This window comes from Salvelinus alpinus, chromosome 6, assembly GCF_045679555.1.
Source record: "Salvelinus alpinus chromosome 6, SLU_Salpinus.1, whole genome shotgun sequence".
NCBI lineage: Eukaryota > Metazoa > Chordata > Actinopteri > Salmoniformes > Salmonidae > Salvelinus > Salvelinus alpinus.
In genome coordinates, this window is record NC_092091.1 from 33,301,870 (window position 1) to 33,323,820 (window position 21,951).

The 21,951-nt window shown below is 42.5% G+C and overlaps 1 protein-coding gene and 1 long non-coding RNA gene across 2 annotated transcripts in view; one reads left to right on the top strand and one right to left on the bottom strand.

The window, feature by feature from the left end:
• Positions 1-21,951, bottom strand: part of LOC139578595 (carboxyl-terminal PDZ ligand of neuronal nitric oxide synthase protein-like) — a 240,252-nt gene that overhangs the window by 180,983 nt on the left and 37,318 nt on the right. The window contains exon 2 of the mRNA XM_071406421.1: positions 21,695-21,766. Within this exon, the coding sequence (XP_071262522.1) occupies positions 21,695-21,766 (72 nt within the window). The remainder of the gene's footprint in view (positions 1-21,694; positions 21,767-21,951) is intronic.
• On the top strand, positions 10,658-12,288 carry LOC139578597 (uncharacterized). The gene is made up of 3 exons (XR_011675574.1): positions 10,658-11,222; positions 11,681-11,786; positions 11,922-12,288. It is a non-coding gene; the product is annotated as an uncharacterized lncRNA (long non-coding RNA).

The following is a 21,951-nucleotide window of genomic DNA, read 5'->3' on the forward strand; positions in this document are numbered from 1 at the left end:
CAGTCAGTCAGTCAGTCAGTCAGTCAGTCAGTCAGTCAGTCAGTCAGTCAGTCAGTCAGTCAGTCAGTCAGTCAGTCTCACTCACTCACTCACTCACTCACTCACTCACTCACTCACTCACTCACTCACTCACTCACTCACTCACTCACTCACTCACTCACTCACTCACTCACTCACTCACTCACTCACTCACTCACTCACTCACTCACACACACCTCCAAGGTCTACCCCATCCCACACACACCCTTCTCAGCCCGCGGTGTGTGTGAGGCTCTCCCTTAGGGAACTTGTTATGAACATATCAACACAGTGGCTATACTAAAGGCCAGGGCACACACTGATCTCTATCTGTGCATGCTGGTATTTACACTCACATATTCTCAGACCAGTGCAGAGTTGTGTTTTCTCATCGTCTACCAAGGCACATACAGTATTAACGATGTGTATATTCTCAAAGACAGCCGGAAAATGTGGGCATAAATTGAGCTGTCCGTGTTTATGCCTTATTTAATCATATTCCCAGTTGAGTTTGTGTTTTATGTACGTTTATATGTACATATAAACAGACTGCATTATATAAAGAAAAAGCATACATTGAGTACTCTCAGTGTATGGTAGTGTTTACATATTCCCAGTTGAGTTGTGGATATAATTATTTATGGCCAGGTCTTTGCAAAGAAATTATGTGGTAAAATGGTCATTACACAATAATAAGCTGATTCTAGAGCTGTGCTTTGAGACTTTTCTACCTTGAGCCCAGACAACCACAGACATCTCCTCTCCTGCCTTAGGCTTATGGAACAGAGTCTAAAACACAGTGGTGTTATTTTGTTGTTTGTGTTTGAGGTTTCATCCTCTTTCTCTCCCTCAAACAACCAGCCAATCAAAAACTAGCCTAAACAAAGCCACAGCAGATCAGAGGAAGATGTACACACACACAGACACACACACATGTGCTCACACACGCACACACTGTTACACAGCCCTAAGTGATTGATCATGTGTTAGTCTATAGTTATAATGTTACGCCTGTTGTTTGATGCTGTTAGCTAGCAGGCAGTCCCACACAATCACTGGCCTCTAATGATACAGCATGTAGACTACGCATGCCAACCTGCACACTGTCAAATGTTTTAGTTGTTTCAACTTTTAGTTATTTTAGTTGTATCAAATTAAAAAGAAAAGTTGCCATTGCCTTAAAATGTTAAGTTATGAATGAATGACTCTTTCTGTGAGCCAAGTCGGACAGCTTGCAAACGTGCTGGGGCTGTAATTGCAAACATTAGAAAAAGTTGTTTACATTTTAGTTCAAGTTTAAGCATCAGCCAATTAAAATTGTTGACATAGTTGCACATGATCAAAGCCTACATGCTAGCTGTTCCCAACAGCACCATCTGCTAATCAAAGTTCCGAAAACACGCACCATTTTTTATCTGGACGATTAGCTCACAGTGTTTTTGCGAGCCTGTCTCCTGATGATTTTCATCATTTGCGGAAAATTCGAATCACAGTTGAGATGTTGTTTTTTCCTTTTAAATGTATGATTACATTTATTGTGTTAACATGTTGTCAAGAGAAGTGCGGCCAAAACCTTGTCAATTAAGATTACGAATTAATGTAATGCTGAGCTTCTTATTGGAATCCCTCTTACAGACCGACACATATGCTACTCGCACTGCTACATAAATAATCGTCGCTACTATAGGGTACATTACACAGACGTGTAGGCCTACACTTACATGTACTATGCTTTATATGAAAATCCAAAACCGTAGCCACTCCATTTAAGAAATGCTATTGGTTTGTGCAGATAGGTTGACACCAAATTTGTTAAAGAAAATAATCACTGCCACCTGGTGAGGTTAGCAAATGGTTAACATGTGCCAGGTTATCTTATGTGGTGTTGTGTCAAGTTGGCTGGATGTGCTTTTGGTGATGGACCATTCTTGACACACAAGGGAAACTGTTGACCGTGAAAAACCCAGCAGCGTTGCAGTTTTTGACACACTCAAACCGGTGCGCATGACACCTACTATCATACCCAGTTCAAAGGCACAGTCTTGCCCATTCACCCTCTGAATGGCACACACACACAATCCATATCTCAATTGTCTCAAGGCTTAAAAATGCTTCTTTAACCTGTCTCCTACCCTTCATCTACACGGATTTAACAAGTGGCATCTACACAGATTTAACAAGTGACATCAATAAGGAATAATAGCTTTCACCTGGTCAGTCTATGTCAGTGTTCCTAATGTTTTATAAACTCAGTGTAGTTGCCTCTTGCATTTTGGGCTAACCTTTTCGGTAAATACTTTCAAGGCTTTTTATTGAGGTGCTTCAATCTAATCATTGAACATTGTTACGCTTTATACTGTTGTGCAGTAGCCTATAAAACTGCAAATGCTTCATCGGGGAATACAATCACTACTGTGCTTTCCTGCCTAAGCCTGGTATTATGGCTTAATTTCATTATGTTAAGAAAAGAGCCTCACCACGTATGTTTCAGACCATTAATGTGGGCTAATAAACACAATGCTGGTGTCCAACAGAGTGGTAAATAGCGGCTGTAGAAAACAGAATGGGACCAGTTAATTGGATATGTCGAATCACCACATGATATTCAGCAATTTGTGTGTCCAATAAGAGGCATACTAATGAAAAATATCTTATTTCCTGTAATTAAAATGCTGTGCAGTCTGTGTGTCTGGACTGAACTTTATGGCTGGCTGCTCAGATCTGTTTTACATCTCCCATAATTCCATAGCTCCACTGACTTCTCTTCAGGACATTTGCATATAAGCAAACCCAAAGAGTGTGGTGGGTATGGATAGTTATGGATCAAAATGCACTTTCGTCATCCCAGCTGCAGTGTTGGCTCCACACCGCTATGTTGACAACACAGAGGATGCGGACTTGAAAAGGCCAGTCTATAAATCAGCTGGAAGTGGACACACGCTCTAAGAGGTCTCAATGTTTTTATAATGCAGAACTGGCAGTAAATCATTAAGCTGACAGAAGGCCCCTCACTGCCTCACTCTCTGCCAGGCCGGCCTGACTCCAGTCTGAACATCAACCATGTAAAAACACCTGCAGATGGGGGAGAGGTGAGGAGTGAGAGGAGAGAGAGGAGTGAGAGAGAGGGGAGTAAGAGGGGAGGTGTGTGTGTGAGAGAAAGAGGAGGTGATGAGGTGTTAGAGGTGTGTGTGGGTGTGAGAACAAGCGAGCGAGTGAGAGAAAGAGCAAGCGAGAGAGAGAAGTGAGGTATTACCCCAGATGATTGATCGGCTCTATTAGAGTCAAATCCAGACATGAGTAGGAAATCAACTAAATGTGTTGAACTTATTAGAAAGTTCATTAATTTGCCCAAGTTAAATCATAAGACATGAACAAAATGCATCAATGATTCGTATTTCCTGCAACTTTCTGAAACAGCACAGGAATGCCGCAGTCTGTGTCTGTGTGTGCGCAAAGTAAACGTATATGTCTACTACACTTTATGTATCCGTTAGCGATGATGCTAATGATAAACCTTCTTCCGGTAGAGATGGAAAGACTTTCCCAAAAACTACAAAGTAGCCTATGCCTACCTGGCAGAATGATTTCATGATTATTTGCATCAATTCAGTTGCCATTTGTTTTCCAAACTCTGCAATCACATGAGCGCTACAAAAAAATCCTAACCAAACAATGGGATTTTGCTGGTGTGCACTGTCATTAAAGGGTAACTACACCCCAAAATATACATTTCTTAGATTTTTCCCAGACCTCAAAAGGGGTCTCCTGATTAATTTAACATTTTGGGGATTTTGAGAACGAAACCTGGAAAAACTGGGAAAAACAGAAACCTGGAAAAACAAAACAGACCATTGTGAAAATATATTTAAAAATGTAGGTATATGATCACATTGGTAATGGATAATTTGTTGTATTACTTGTGAAGAACACCTGAGTGAGCATAATAATTTGCTTTTTTTTTTACTGGACTGATGGCCTGCATCTGATGGTCAGTCTGAGGGGAGGGAGGGAGCAGGGGTGAGGCTGCCTCTCCTCCTATGACCAGAGAAAGTGAAACACTTTGCTATACTCATTCATTGCAGCTGCAGTGCTGTTTGTAGCGTGAGTGGAAGTAGGGAGAATGCACATTTTATGGCTTATAAAACTGTTGAACAAAATGTTGACAGTGCTGAATATATCACGTTTCAGGTAAGACCCAAGTGCAGACTGTGTTGAAGTAACAATGTTTATTACAACAACAGGGGCAGGCAAACGACAGGTCAAGGCAGGTAGGGGTCGGTAATCCAGAGTAGGGGCAACGGCACCGGACGGCGGGCAGGCAGAGTGGTCAGGCAGGTGGGCTCAGAGTCAGGACAGGCAATGATCAAAACCAGGAAGGCAAGAAAATTAGAGACTGGGGGAAAAGAAGGAGCTGAGAAACAAAATGCTGGTTGACTTGACAAACAAGACGAACTGGCAACAGACAAACGGAGAACACCGGTATAAATACACAGGGGATAATGGGGAAGATGGGCGACACCTGGAGGGGGTGGAGACAAGCAGAAGGACAGGTGAAACAGAACAGGGCATGACAGAATAACAACTTAAATATGAATTTACTCATATAAACAGCAGTTCTTAGCTGTATTCGTTGAGTCTCTCTAATCATGGTTTTAAAGGTTTAAAAATCTCACATGATCAACTTTGCTGTGCATTCGAGGCTTGTTTTTACAGTCTATGGCTTGAGGAAACTGTTGATCTGAGCTATCTGATTGGCCAGCGGTAGGCCTATAGGTGCACTTGATTTGCTCTCTGGGCATGCAGGGAAGGCGGAGTTCTACCTTCAGACCAGTGGAGGGTGCTGAGGGGACAACAGCTCATACTAATGGCTGAAATGGAGCAAGTGGAACGACATCAAACACATGAAAACCATGTGTTTGATGTATTTGATACCATTCCACTAATTCCAGCAATTACCATGAGCCCGTCCTCCCCAATTAAGGTGCCACCAACCTCCTGTGCATCAGACACATGAATGGCTCAAAATGGGAATACGTTGCCTTCCCGGCACTAGGGCTGCTGAATCATGTGCACCTACTGCCAACAGCGCAAAATGAATGAAACAAATAGGAACGCAAGGCTTTATCATTGTTTTTTTACAGAAATGTTTGGTGATCAACTAGGAATGGCTTGGAGATTGGTGACCACTGATGTAAGCCATCCATTCTGGGGTAAACACTGACCAAACATACAGGATGAGGTAATGTGACACTAAGTACCCAGGAGCTTCCTGTTAATGTTGACACACTGTAAACAAACAGCCTCTCTGTGGACTATTAACATTTACTGATTGTAGAGGTATGCTAAGTATGCTAACTATGCAGGACATGGTCCAATGAGCATGTCCTGGGGGGGCAGGACATTGGTTAGCCTCATATCTCTGTGACTCTCTGCAATAACTTCCCCATAGTGGTAAATAGACTACCAACTATTGATTTTTTTTTTTGACACCTCCATTAACAGCTCAAAGAAAATTCTGACACATCTAAAGATGTGTCTTGAGGTGTTTCCCGTTGTGCTGGTTTGGCATGGAGTGGGTGATAGTGTGTGGTCTGGTCTGTGGTTGCAATAATGTCATGACATTGCTGGAGGCAGAGGTTTCTCTTAAAATACACTTTACCCGAAGAAAGGTTGAGCATTTGAAGAAAGACAGAAAAAAGTATGGGTTGATTCCATGCCAGCGGGAGTGGAAAACATCTCCAGATTGTTCTGGCAATTTGTATCACAAACTATTTTTTTTATTTTAATCATGATGAAAGTGGCCATTCTATGCCCTTTTTTAGACCTATACATGCCTCCTGTAAGACCCTATGATCTGTGAACTGTAAATGATACAGACAACATATTTGTGTCATTATACTTTTGGGGCGGCAGGTAACCTGGTGGTTAGAGCGTTGGACTAGTAACCGTAAAGGTTGCAAGATCGAATCCCTGAGCTGACAAGGTAAAAATCTGTTATTCTGCCCCTGAACAAGGCACTGTTCCTAGGCCGTCATTGAAAATAATAATTTGTTCTTAACTAACTTGCCTAGTTAAAAAAAGGTAAAATAAAAAATACTCCTTATAGTGTGTTCTAAAATGTGGGCCTAAAATTCATCATGATTTTCTCAAAAATGGTATGTGATATAAAGGTAAAAAGCATGTTAAACATCCTTCCTCCTAATTAAAATTAATTTTGAGAATTGCCATAATTTGAGATACCAAAAATATCTCCCTCTGGCGTGGAATCGCACTTTGCCTTCTAAACGATCAAGCAGAATCCATTATGTTCTCAAGGTAGCAGTAATCAAATTTCAATCATATGTATCTATAAAGCCCTTTTTACATCAGCAGCTGTCACAAAGTGCTTATACAGAAACCGAGCCTAAAACCCCAGAGAGCAAGCAATGCAGATGTAGAAGCATGGTGGCTAGGAAAAACTCCCTAGGAAGGCTGGAAAATAGGAAGAGAACTAGAGAGGAACCAGGCTCTGTGGGGTGGCCAGTCCTCTTCTGGCTGTGCCATGTGGAGATTATAAGAGTACACCATCAATTGAAGAGTAACACTATCACTAACACTGATTTGCATCAGTTACAGTGAAATGCATAGATCACAGCTGTCTCTTTCTATCTCTCTGTGGAGGAGGCCATTGGTTTATGAACATGACAGTGATTCACCAGCAAACAATTTCCATAGTGGATCACATCTCTCCAGATTATAACTACCCTCAAGATTTCCATGGTGTTGCTGTGTGCGTGGGTGTGTGAATGCATGTGTGTGTGTGTGTGTGTGTGTGTGTGTAGGGTAGCCAGTTTAATATGCCTACATTAATTCGCAGAGCCTAGCACTAGCAGCCAGGCTGAACGGTAGAGCCAGGGGGATTTCTCATTTGACATTTTGCTAAGGAAAAGCCATTACCTCTCCAATACAGAAGCCACCTTTTCTACCTGGCCTCTAATACCAGGGAGCTTCATGTCTAAATAAAGTAGCAGCAGCAGCTGCAGTATCTGGGCTACATTACCCTGTGACAAGATGAAGAGTGTTGTTGGGCTCCGAGGGCTGTGTGTGTGTGTGGAGGGAAGGAAACACACCCCAGTCTGCTGACAACACACTAAGGCTGCTAGATGAGTTTGTCATCGTCTAAAGAGGCAACAGGGGAATCTCTGCTGATATCTTTATTAATGTACAGTGCACTAAGCTAAGACCATGCCTCCTGTATGAGTAATTCCCCTGAGAGCTCTGCCAACAAGCAGTAAAACATATCCTTAACATATTAATGGGCATTTCTATCGGGGTTGATACATTTTTCGTAAGGGAAAATCAAGTATGAAATTTAAAAGTGGTAAGGGACAGATCGAAATGTACTGGGGGGCAGGGGCTGGTCCAACTTAAGGTGTCATAAAAAAAATACACCCCCCTCCCCAACATTACACATATTTTCACAACGGATGGCACTGTGATAGACTGCATCCAATTTGCTGAGTAGAGTGTTGGATTCTATTATGTAAATGACATCACCGAAGTCGAGGATTGGTAGGATGGTCAGTTTTACGAGGGTATGTTTGGCAGCACGAGTGAAGGATGCTTTGTTGCGAAATAGGAAGCCGATTCTAGATTTCATTTTGGATTGGAGATGCTTAATGTGAGTCTGGAAGGAGAGTTTACAGTCTAACCAGAAACCTAGGTATTTGTAGTTGTCCACATATTCTAAGTCAGAACCGTCCAGAGTAGTGATGCTGGACGTGCGGGCAAGTGCAGGCAGCGATCGGTTGAAGAGCATGCATTTAGTTTTACTTGTATTTAAGAGCAGTTGGAGGCCACGGAAGGAGAGTTGTATGGCATTGAAACTCGTCTGGAGGGTTGTTAACACAGTGTCCAAAGAAGGGCCAGAAGTATACAGAATGGTGTCGTCTGTGTAGAGGTGGATCAGAGACTCACCAGCAGCAAGAGCGACATCATTGACATATACAGAGAAGAGAGTCGGTCCAAGAATTGAACCCCGTGGCACCCCCATAGAGACTGCCAGAGGCCCGGACAACAGGCCCTCAGATTTGACACACTGAACTCTCTCGGAGAAGTAGTTGGTGAACCAGGTGAGGCAATCATTTGAGAAACCAAGGCTGTTGAGTCTGCCGATGAGGATGTGGTGATTGACAGAGTCGAAAGCCTTGGCCAGGTCAATGAATACGGCTGCACAGTATTGTTTCTTATCGATGGTGGTTAAGATATAATTTAGAACCTTGAGCGTGGCTGAGATGCACCCATGACCAGCTCTGAAACCAGATTGCATAGCGGAGAAGGTACGGTGGGATTCGAAATGGTCGGTGATCTGTTTGTTAACTTGGCTTATGAAGACCTTAGAAAGGCAGGGTAGGATAGATATAGGTCTGTAGCAGTTTGGGTCAAGAGTGTTCCCCCCTTTGAAGAGGGGGATGACCGCAGCTACTTTCCAATCTTTGGGAATCTCAGACGAAACGAAAGAGAGGTTGAACAGGCTAGTAATAGGGGTTGCAACAATTTCGGCAGATCATTTTAGAAAGAAAGGGTCCAGATTGTCTAGCCAGGCTGATTTGTGGGGGTCCAGATTTTGCAGCTCTTTCAGAACATCAGCTGACTGGATTTGGGAGAAGGAGAAATGGGGAAGGCTTGGGCGAGTTGCTGTGGGGTGTGAGGGCTGTTGACCGGGGTAGAGGTGGCCAGGTGGAAAGCATAGCCAGCTGTAGAAAAATGCTTATTGAAATTCTCAATTATAGTGGATTTATCGGTGGTGACAGAGTTTCCTATCCTCAGTGCAGTGGGCAGCTAGGAGGAGGTGCTCTTATTCTCCATGGACTTTACAATGTCCTAGAACTTTTTTGAGTTTGTGTTGCAGGAAGAAGATTTCTGCTTGAAAAAGCCTTGGCTTTTCTAACTGCCTGTGTATATTGGTTTCTAACTTCCCTAAAAAGTTGCATTTCACGGGGGCTGTTCGATACTAATGCAGAGCGCCACAGGATATTTTTGTGTTGGTTAAGGGCAGTCAGGTCTGGAGAGAACCAAGGGCTATATCTGTTCCTGGTTCTAAATTTCTTGAATGGGGCATGCTTATTTAAGATGGTGAGGAAGGCATTTCAAAAAAATAACCAGGCATCCTCTACTGACGGGATGAGGTCGATATCCTTCCAGGATACCTGGGCCAGGTCAATTAGAAAGGCCTGCTCGCTGAAGTGTTTCAGGGAGCGTTTGATAGTGATGAGTGGAAGTCGTTTGACCGCTGACCCATTACGGATGCAGGCAATGAGGCAGTGATCGCTGAGATCTTGGTTGAAAACAGCAGAGGTGTATTTGGAGGGCAAATTGGTTAGGATGATATCTATGAGGGTGCCCGTGTTTACAGCATTGGGGTTGTACCTGGTAGGTTCATTGATAATTTGTGTGAGATTGAGGGCATCAAGCTTAGATTGAAGGATGGCCGGGGGGTTAAGCATGTCACAGTTTAGGTCACTTAGCAGCACGAGCTCTGAAGATAGATGGGGGACAATCAGTTCACATATGGTATCCAGAGCACAGCTGGGGGCAGAGGGTGGTCTATAGCAGGTGGCAATGGTGAGACACTTGTTTTTAGAGAGGTGGATTTTTAAAAGTAGAAGTTCAAATTGTTTGTGTGCAGACCTGGAAAGTAGGACAGAACTCTGCAGGCTATCTCTGCAGTAGATTGCAACACCGCCCCCTTTGGCCATTCTATCTTGTCTGAAAATGTTGTAGTTATTTTCATGTTTCATGTTGTAATGTTAGCAAAAGTAGTTAGGAGAAATGTTTTCATTTGATTAGCTAAACAAAACGTATTTAAACAGTGAAATTGTTGCGGAAATCAGCCTTGTTTGCACAGCGATGATGAAAAGAACATAATTTAGGGTGTAATGATCTCAAATTCTAATCATTAGGTCATCACACCGTTGATATAGCAACGGACTCTAATAGTTTATGGAATCTCATTGTAACGCAGGGGGCGCCCGGCCCGCCACAAGGAGTCACTACAGCACGATGAGCCAAGTAAAACCCACCCGGCCAAACCCTTGCCTAACCCGGATGACGCTGGGCCAATTGTGCGCCGCCCTATGGGAATCCCGATCACGGCTGTTTGTGATACAGCCTGGGACCGAACCCGGGTCTGTAATGACGCCTCTAGCACGGCGATGCAGTGCCTTAGAGCGCTGCACCACTAGGGAGGCCCTTATAAACACATTTCATTCAATTCTACTTATATGGCTGAAGACATGAGCAACATATTTTTTAATACGACATATTAGTAGCCTACTCTGCTGACACTGACAAACAGATCAGTAAAAACACTCTTCTCTTGAATGCAACCATCTAATATAGGCCTACAAAAATGGGAGACACAAATTGTACAATATGACATCCATCTAGTCTGGAGGAGGGAATTATTGTCCCCCCAAAAAACGTTCCAATGATATTCAAATCCAATTTTATTGGTCACATACACATGGTTAGCAGATGTTAATGCGAGTGTAGCGAAATGCTTGTGGGACCCGAAGCGAGGCGACCATCTCTGTCGGCGCTATCATCTGATCCAATGATAAAGACAGTGAATATGCGCACACTCACCGGGTCACCGGGTATATGGATGATGCTCTCTGCTGGTGCCAATAAAATAGGTTACTGTTCACTCAATTGGGAGTTGAGAATTTTGATAACTAGAAACAGATTAGATTATTTGCTTTGCCTTCTCTTTTTAGCAATAGCCATTTGCTTTTTTGAAGTATTGTGATGGCCCTAGGCTTATTTAATAGGTAGGAAGCATTCGTTTTTACTCACCGAAGCAACAACACAGTGTGGTCAAAGACTTAGTAATTTAGTTGTAGCAAGCAGCCAGTGTTAGTTTTAATTTCAGACCCAACATTCATTACGATTCATTTGTGGCCCAAAAATGAGAAGCTAGCTTTGAAGTGGAACCGGTTTGTCCGGATGAAGCGAGCGGATTGGAGTAAGGGAACCGCAGGCACGTCTACTGTATGCGGTGCTCATTTAACCCCAGAGGATTTCGATGGCTATAACCAGCGGAAGGCATGATTCGGAATGTGACTGAAACCAGGTGCTTTGCCAAGCATGAAGGTGAAGCCTGCAACCTGTTTCTTACTGGTAACTTTACATTGCGAGTGTCAGCAATGATGGAGATAAGCCGGGTAAATTGAACTAGTTATGTATTTTGTATTCATTATATATATCCATCATCTAACTAACATTTCTAGATTGTTATATCTAGCTAGCTAAGGTTTATTATAAGGTTGCTACCTGTTTACTAGTAACGTCACAAGTAAGGCTACACTGCCTGCAATGTTTTTGACCAGCCAACTTAGCTAACGTGTCATAGCCTCTCACTCTGCTAGCTAGTAATCTTATCCAGTTTGTCAATTTGGGACTGTGTTTCAAAAACATGTTGACACATTTCTGGGATTGAGACATGGGAGCCAGCCAGCCACCTCTCGAACTTGCCTAGCTAGCTAACGTCACCTAAAGTCAGCAACGGTGTGGTTGAAATAACCAATTCTGGATTTGTGGAGTGATGAGATGCTTTGGCACTTGACTCTGCAGACCTTGCTCACAATGTTGACTGTTCTGTGTTGGTGTTTGTTATTGACAGTGAACCATACTAGCCGTAGCATCCTGTCCATGTCCCTTGTACTGCGTGGCTCTCCTCATCCCTCCGCTTCTCCGGCCTGCTGTGAAACAGCTTGAGTACTCACGCAGTAAGTATTGTTGTTATCTGATTGGTAATATACTGTGTCATAATATGATTCAAAGTCTAAATGTTTAACAATATGTGAGAACATGAGTAACTTCCTCATTTATTTTTCTGTCTTTCTCCCTCTCTCTTCCTCTAGGAAGCTGAATACCACCTCAGTCCAACATCAGCCTTCTGTCACGCTGCCATCAACACACCTGCATCCAGCCCTAAACTGATCCCTGTTTGTCTGCTGTAACTGTCATTAGGGTTTTATTACACAAGAGTTGTTCCCTTGTATCCTCTGCCCTTGTTTACTTCCCATTACTGAGATGAGATAATGGGATTAGAGTAAGCAGCACCTGTAACAAGCCTAACTCCACACCCGCCCTCGCTCTATGTTCATCGGATGTTGTGCTACTTGACACTCCTCACAACAAGCGCTGCACATCTTTGCTGCTGCCGCCAAGTTTTCAGAGTGGAACTCAATTACCCATAAAGAAATGTATACAAATATATACAATTATTTATTGAATTTCTAAATGGTATTGTTATTGTATATTAACTATCATTATTATAGGGACTGTGTCCACAAAGTGGAATGTTGACAGATAAAAAAAAAGACCCATGATGAAAGTGTTGTACCAGTATTGGTATAACATATATTAAGAAAAAGGTAAAAACGTGTTTGAATTCTTCTTATGGTAACTTGAAGCCTGTGTAGGGCATGTTCTCCTTATTTGAGAACGTATTTCTTGTCCCATTGACTGCACACGCTGGAATTAGCACACGGTTGTACTGCCCCAGATAGCCCCAATTCCAGGTGATAAACTGCCTGTAGGCAACGGTTGTGAACTTTCTAAAAAGTGTACTACTAGTGGTAGGGGGAGTGGGGATTCTATTTCTAGATTAACTATATTGACATCCAGGCAGACTGTGGAGAAGCCAGAATGTTGCGTCATACAGCCCACTCCTTTCTCTGTCATCGTGGATGTTGTCTGACATTTTTCCTGACAGCGCAGACCCCATGGGTATCGGCATGGGAATATCCCTGCTGCACGAGCACCTACAACACGTTATGTTTATGTGGTTCTGCCGTAGTTATGAAGGAAGTGACATTATAGGGTGTATTCTCAGAAGCAAAGTAGCTAGCAATATTACCAATCAACATTCCCAACACCTGGAGCTGCATCCTACACTACAAGTTAAGCACCAGTGGACTCTCAGAAATGGGAAAGTGAGCCCTGACTCAGCTGCCTGCTTTGCCACCACCTCGTCTTCATCAGATTCTCCAAAAAGGTCAGGCCCAGGGGAAACAGTTCCTGCTATGCTCGGAGTCGCTGCTTTTGTCTGATATTTTGACAATTTGTTTCTGGCGGAAGTTTCCTCTGCAGTCAAATGCTAACGTAAACTCACCCCATTCCGTAGAAATGTGCGCAACCGCAACATTCAAACGAGGCTACAAAGAACTAATGGGACTGTAGCGACTGTGCTGACTTCAAAATCAGGGGTGTGAACTACGTTTCTATTCAAGCGTTGATCGACATGGTAATGGCTCTATAGTATTAGAGAAAAGTTGAAAAAAACGGACCCTCCGTTACATCGTGACGTGTCATGCCGTAACGTACAGCACGCATAAAGCAACTATTTCTGTCTTACAATCTCTCTCCACCAGGTGTAGCACTTCTCTCATCCTTTAAAAACAAGAAATGGACAGTGACAGGGGTAAGGGGGGATACCTAGTCATTTTTTGCGTCATCATTGTATGCGATCATCATTCTCAAAGGCGCTGTTTACTTCTAAGATCACTTTAGCACCGCCCTAAAAACCCGATTCAAATTCGACACAAACCTTCAAATAGGTATGTAATGACACATTATATAAACTCTTTATAGTGTTTTAATTACATTTTAGAGGCGATGAGGTGAAAAGTTGGACAGATCGAGTGAAAAAAAGCTATTTTCCCACACAACATCTCTCCTTCTCAATATCACGAATTAGTTTCGCTTCCCCACCCGCCATTTTTAAAAAGACCCGACGGGGCTCATTGCCTTCTTGAATCATGCAGAAACGGGCAGCGTTTAGGTAATGTAATTGATTCTGTTGGAAAGGGGAGAAATTGTGCTTTACAATGGTATTGACATTACAGTTGATCTGGAAGTATTACGTTTTTGGGGCGCTAAAATAAGGTCAATTGTACGGACCAAGGCGATGTACAAAAGTGAGTGACCCAAAAGTTTTGTGGGTTACTGCCTGTGCTTGCTGATCTTCATTGTTGTAACGTTAGCTGGATAGGCTAGCTAGCTGGCTAAAATATCTAACGTTAACTGGCTGGCTAGTTAGCTGGCTAAGATAACGTTAATTGCATATAACATTCTTTGATAACTGGTTAGATGTGGTTATGTATTTAAAAAACTTTGGTTTACTTTAATGTAGCTGTAAACTAGTTGTTGATAGCAACTGGCTGACTCATCAAATGCTAATGTAATGTTAGCAGGCTGGTAGGGCTAATGTTAGCTAGCTAGTAGGACTAACATTAACAGGCTAGTTGACTAGCAACCTTGCAAGCTGATTTGTAACAATATATTCATAAAGTAAGTTAGCTGCACATTTAATTGAAATCAGTAGTCATGAGTGCAAACGATTTGGTATAATTTTAAGTTATACATTTGAATTTATTTCTGTTGGAGTTTACATTATAGGGAATAGGCTGGCTTGCCGGGTCCTCCATATTACGTCACACCCCGCAAATGTTTTTTTAGGATTGACTTTGACATTCTTCTGAAGTTTTATGAAATATCTAGAAAAATAGAAAGGTGAGGTATCACTTTGCATTGGGACTTTTGATGCGTATTGTAATGCAAATCCATATGTTACATATGGTCAAGTTTATGCTATCTACCCTTTAACTGCTTTTCACTGACTACTGCAAATCAACAATCAACTTTTTGGTAGGCTATTTGCCAAACGCGCTGCCCAAATTACATGCTTAAAACAATCCACAGCTCATTAGCTCATAGAAGTTAATAATCATTTGTGGCCAAATCATGCTCTCTGGTGTAGTATTTTGAATAATCTAATTTATTTCTGTAATTTAATTTACTTTAGGGGAAGCTTATCTTCCCCTAGCCTATTGGACGCGCTGCCTATGCCAACAACAATGTGTAACCGGTGCATAAAACAGCTGGCCGCGAAGCTTACAAGGTCAACTTCAAATGCCAACATAGAATTCAAAGCAATCGGCGCACTACCTAAACGGCTGAAAAGAAAAGCAAACTGTCTGGCACTGTCTGGCACTGTCTGCTGAGAGAAAGGCTGTGCAGGCTGGCAGCTTCTCTCGGAGAGAGCATGGTCCTAAAGCCAGCCTACCAATATGCTAAACAGCCATTGCATTTTAATCAGGATTGGAATGATTTTAGTCAACTTTAATGTAGCCTACTTTTACATTTTTGGTCTTTAGCTGTGGAACTTATTTAAAAAGTGGTCTGAAATTAGAGCAGCATCTCCATTAGTTACAGCAGGGCCTGACAAAAGTCTGTGCTGCTTCTCAGAAGAGAAACGGTGAATCAGCCAAAGTTTCAATCCTCCATTTAATGAAGGGAGAATGAAATGACTCGCTTAATGTATTGCTTAGCAAAGGACATCGAGGAGGGAAGAAGGAAAGGTGAGAGAGTGAGAGTCAGGGAGCAAAGTAGAGAGAGAAAGAGACGAAGGGAGAAAAGGAGGGAGTGGGAGAGAGAGGAAGGGAGAAAAGGAGAAAAGGAGGGTAAGGTTTGATTTAGAGTGGTCAGTCTCTCTGGGAAACGAAGGATGGGGTCCGACTATGTCTTGGCTCTGTTTCCACACTCTGGGTCAGTGCTGTTGACGGCACATTGCTGCTGTCGAGAGAGGGTGTACACACACACACACACACACACACACACACACACACACACACACACACACACACACACACACACACACACACACACACACACACACTGGTTCTTTGAGTGTGTGAGCTGCTCTTCAGGGAGGATAGAGAGGGCAGGCACTCCAGAATGAGTCCCACTGACAGCCAGACTGGCCAGAGAGGATAGATGCGAGAGGAATCCTCATCTATGCTGAGCCTTCTGCATATCTTACTGCTCCACACAAATGACTATATAGCCCCACAGATAATCTAGACCAGGGATGGGTAACTCCAGTCCTCTAGGGCCTGTTTGGTGTCACACTGACCATGTCTAAACTTGACAGTTCATGAAGCTTTGGTATTCTGATAATGGAGTTCTGATCATGGAATTCCGAACACGTCATGTGTCTACGTTTACATTTAAATGTGTCCACCATGTCCACATTGTGTCCGTTCCCGTGCTATATTCAAATGCCGTATGCATTCTACAAACTGGAATAGCCAAAATATTATAATAACACAACAACAACTGATGGCAGTAGCTAACTACTTTAGCTAAGTAGCCAGCTAACCTCTGTAGCTAGCCAGCAATCTAGCAAGCAGCGCTAAAGGGATTGCAAATTAGTTAGCATAACTCTAGCCAAACAAAACACGCCAGAAACATATTCCCTCAACGTTATAATGAAAAGGTGCCTCGGTCCCAAAACACAAGTTTTCTGGAGACTTGTGGGAGGAGTGTTGATGATGTTGCCCACTGTGTACGGCAAGTGTAGACACGACCACTTTTTCCCCAGCCCCAGCTAACATATTCTGACTCCAATCAACTAATCATGATTTTCAGTTTACAATGCAATTAGTTTAATCAGCTATGTTTGCTAGGGATGGGGGAAAAGTGTGACACCACTCCGGCTCCCGAGGACTTGAGTTGCCCATCACTGATCTAGACCTCTGTGTGAGTCAAGCATCTGGTACAACACTAGGCTAGCTAGCTATCACTCCTTCCCACAGCACTACTCCATAAGGCCCTACAGTACAGCCACACTGCTGAAAGCTTCTATTAAAGCCACTGAGCTATTTACACACAGCTACTATCTGCCAACCCAGTCTCACTGTGGGGAAGCCAGACATTACACATAAGAAGGATATGGGTAAGCTGTGGTGTGTTAGTTGTGTGTTAGTGCTGGGCTCAGTTGGTAGAGCATGGCGCTTGCAACACCAGGGTTGTGGGTTTGATTCCCACAGGGGACCGGTATGGGAAAAATGTATGCACTCACTACTGTAAGTCGCTCTGGGAAAAAATTATAAAATGTCAAACAAAAGCCTGCACACCGTGCAGTTTTCCAGGACCAGTGTTATATGTAGATGATGATCCCTGATGTAGGCTTGCTATATCCTCAGAGAGCAGCAGTAGCATCACATTAAGACTTTAACACCCAGCAGCATCCCTCCCACTTCAGAGAACAGGACAGGACATTAATGGTGCAGAGGTTGTTTCATTTGACAGGCGCCTGGATCCCATCTCATTACTGTCAATCACATAGACACAGGTAAACACCAGGTAGCAGGATAATTGAAGAGCCAAATAAATGAGATGCTGAGAGTGAATCACTGAAACACAATGCCTCTGCCTGTCTCTCTCTTCTCTGTCTCTCTGTCTGTCTTTCTCTCTGTTCTCTCTCCCCCTCTTTCTGTCTAGCGGTCTCTCTCTTTCTGTATTTGTCTGTACCCCTCTCTCCCTCTATTTTCTACCGCTCTCTATCAAGGCTGTAATGCTGTTTAAATGAAACCTCTGTAGTTAATTTGAGACAAAAGGATTACATGGAGAACTGTAGATGATGTGGCGTGGGAGACACAAGGGCTGGAGGAGCAGTCACCACCATGCCTATACTCACACCCATACACATACATATCCATGTGCACCATATCCATACCCACACTCAAACCCATACCAATGCCCTATACCCAGACCTATACCCTGTATGCCGGCACATACAGTAAAGAGGGAGCTAGGCAAAGGGCGCACTTACATTTGCAGGCACTATACAACCAGTAGTTGACCCCTATGACCCTATCAGTTCAGTCATTCAGTATGAGTACAAACAAGCTAATACCACACTGTTCAATATGAACAAATTACAATATTTATTATGACTATATTGTACTTACTGGAATAATTACACAGTAATAAGGACACTGTAATGTAAAAATGTAACAAGGTCTGATTTAACTATTTTCACACATAACCTGTTCTCCTGCCAACAACAACAGCTGCTGTTATCCCCAGCAGCGTTACGCACTCTGGGCAGCGATCCTCGGCTCTCAAACGGTTTGCACCTTTACGGGAACCTCTAAGTAACAACGTCTAAAAATAACAAACAATGATTGATAGCAAGCCATGTGGTGTGGTGGGAGTATGGGAGAATTGAACATATTTGAAAAACACTAAAGATAAAAACTTTCTCCTGAGGATACGTGATGTTCCACAGGAATCTCCTTTGAGATAGAAATCTAACTTCACATGCACTTACAGGACAGTGCATGTACTGGTAAACCAGTGATGACATTGCCTACATGTATCAAACAGCCAACATTATCATGCAGAGGAGGAATCAACAGGACATAGAAAAAGTAAATGGTTATAAGACAAGAAACACAGGATGGTGGTTTATATAGAGTTCAGAGGCTACATTTTAAGACGGACAAAGAAAAAGAGAGAGACTTCCAAAAGCAGTTTCTATTAAGTATGTCCACCCCACTGCCTCACTTCAAAGATCGCCATCCCTGATTACCGTCCGACCATCTGGACTATAGCACTACTACACTCTCACATGAGAACAAGAAAAAGCGGACACGTAGACTTTACACAAGCCTAAAAATCTGAGTAATAAATTCTGTCTGTTCCAGTATTGCTTATCTATGCCGATTTAGTCCTGCAAGGCGAGTCATTTGTTGATTGATTTGTCACACTTTCTGGTGGTGTGGTCAAATTGTACTGGAGGCGGTAGAAGGGCCACCCAGGGGAGGGTAGTGCGTTTTATCCATGGTTTACATCAAGGGATTTTGGTACTTTCCCTATACGTTAGCCTATGCACAGTACTGACATGAGTTGCCGCCGTTGGCTCTGGGTTCCTTTTTGTCACACTCCTCTGATATTTGCCTCTCCAAAGGCCACGAAACAACATGTTTTGTTGACCATGATGAGTCTTTTTTATCAGAGTTATTGATCTCACAACAAGCCAGACTCAAGTAACTTCCATGACAGTTTTGTGGTGCAGAAACGTGAAGCGGCAGCCGTGGAGAAATCAATCGGGAGGTGGCCAGCACGTGGTGCTGAAATTAGGCTAATTTGAGTAATTAATTTCAAGTCTTCATTTTAATTATCTAACAAGAGGGCTTTGTGTTGGAGCCTATTTCTTCCTATTTAAGAAATAAGAGGTAGGCTTACCTGCTTGACATACTACATTATAGGCCATCCATTGATTTGTCAGCCAATTCCTCCAGTAGTGTCACCTCTACTTAAATACCTCTGTGTTGTGAAGGGCTTGGTGTGTTAAGCTAAAACCAGTGCTTGAATTGAGAGGTAGGCCTATGTGAGTGTATGCCATAGCCTAATCTTTGCTAGTTTAAGATTATGAGGAAACTAAAACGGATTCTGAATATATAAAGTGATCTTTAACGACAATGCTTTAGGCTAAAACCAAGGCACAAGAAAGACACGCCTCTGATGCATATAGAGGCTAATGGTCTTTGGTTAATCTCTATGACATTCAGAGGCTGAGCTAAGAAGAAAAAGAAAATACTTTGGAAGTAGGCCTACAGATGTCGGATCTTCACTTGATCACTCTTTTGTCGCTGAGAATTTTCCTGGTGCATCAGGACATTCAAATGAGCCTCGTGAGTCCCTGAAAAAGAGCAGTTCTCTTTCTCTCCATGCGGGGGCTAATAAAATAATAGCAATAGGCTAGACCAACATTAATTTCCATTCATTCAAATTGTCTGATAAATTGCCACAGTAGATTTGCCGTGGTAAACAATGAAATACTGTATTTCTATTGTACTGAATGCTTGTAAAAAATGGCCTTAGTCTGTTCAAAAATGACTCCAGTTCCAGTGGCATGCATTGAAATGTGTGGCTTTCTTGTGGCTTTCTTTTGCAAAATATCTATGAAGTAACAGGCTTATTTTCAAATAACTGGCATTAAGGTGTGGGACGCTCACTGTATTACAGGGCCCAGTTTTCCAAAAGCATATTGAGGCTAAGTTAATCGTTAAGTTAAGTTCATCGAACCTTTGTAGGAGCATCTTTAAATCTCAGAGCTGTTTCCCAAAACCCTCGTTAACGTTGAACTTGAAAACGCTCGTAATATAATGCCTGCCTCAGACCACTCGTCGAACAGCTAAGTGCGTTGTTAGATGCTTTTTTTGCCCTCCCGCGTCACTTTATACACAGAAGATCTCCGCTAAACATAGAATCACATGGCTTATCCATATATCTGTGACTGCCGATAACTTCAGAACAAAGTTGACTACAAATACAAAGTTGCCAATGTCTTTGAAATTGACACAACAAGCGATGTATAAAAAGATGCTTCAAATGAAAACCGAGATGACTGCGATAAAATATAAACAGTAGGCTATAGGCCTATTTCAATCATATTGAAATACCTTTCATGTTCAATCAATTGAGTTCTATTTTGATACTTGTAGGGTACTATCTGTAATTTTTCTCAATATCTTTTATGATGTGTAGCCTAACATGTGCGCAATGATGTGCCAAATCAGTGATTGAATGCATTTTATTGAGTAAGCATTAGAATAATCCACCTCAATATTTGCAGCCGTAGGTGGTAATATCTCCCTAGGAGCTGATCCGTCGTCAGTATAGTGAAATAATAAAAATTTGAAGGAAAGATTTGAATGGAGAAAGCTGATCCGATAGCAGCGCTCCCTTTTTTCGTTCCATCAGTATCGACACACGCTCCAACGACGCACTTAGCGACAGTTCTCTCTGCGTGGCGTTTAGGGAAACGCATGTTACATCTTTGGCTGTTGTAGGAAAGGTGCATCGTTAAAATAAAATACTCATAAGCCTTAGATCCATCACTATTGGGAAACTGGGCCTAGTTCTATTTCACTACAGCAGCTAGCATATTCTGTCCATTCAAAATTCACTTGTGGGAACATGGCGGCTCTCAACAGAAAGAGTTGGCCACTCTTGCCTATGCCGTTCGGCCATCGCTCATCCATATATTTATATGTACATATTCTTATTCATTCCTTTACACTTGTGTGTAAAAGGTAGTTGTTGTGAAATTGTTAGATTACTTGTTAGATATTACTGCATGGTCGGAACTAGAAGCACAAGCATTTCGCTACACTCGCAATAACATCTGCTAACCATGTGTATGTGACCAATAAAATTTGATTTCATTTGAACAGATCTCGGGGTGTATGATTATACGAATCCACAGTTTTGAAGTCAAAACGTAAATTGTTTGCCTCGCAGCGGAATCGGGGGATCTGACCTATGCGGAGAACAGGATTAGCATCTACCCAGATCTGAGTGCCGAACTGCTGAAACAGAGGGCGACCTACAAGGTGAGATCCCAGCCACGCAAGCTAAACCTGAGATGCGGCTTCATCCACCAGGCAAAATAAATCTTGACCCTTCCATAATGGTTCTGGGTGAGTCCTCCTTCATTTTTGATTTATTCCTTTATTTAACTTGGCAAGTCAGTTAAGAACAAATTCTTATTTTCAATGACAGCCTAGGGTTAACTGCCTTGTTCAGGGGCAGAACGACAGATTTATTTATCTTGTCAGCTCAGGGATTTGATCTTCCAACCTTTCGGTTACTAGTCCAACGCTCTAACCACTAGGCTACCTGTCAACCTTCATGTTCTAGCCCCAACACATATCTAGCTAGATTTACCCCATGGCCTACATGCCAATGAGGCATTATGTGGCAGGTTCGACAACGGAACAACAGTAGCTGAGGTGAGGTAGGTGACTAGTTTGTTTAGATGAAAGGGACAACTAACCCGTATTCTCCTCATAGCAGCCACAATCTCCACTCTGCTGTTCGGCCGAGCCACGTCCAGACTGCCGATGTACTGGTTAGGAACAAAACAGAAAGCAATGATAGAAATGTTACCATATTTATTTGACCATTGTGATATATTCTACAGTGGCATATTTTGGGGGGGGTATATAATTATTACAAGATAATATCACGCTATTACAAAATAATTAAAGAAACTATAATGAAATAATCCATTATCTCGTTAATACGAGAAAG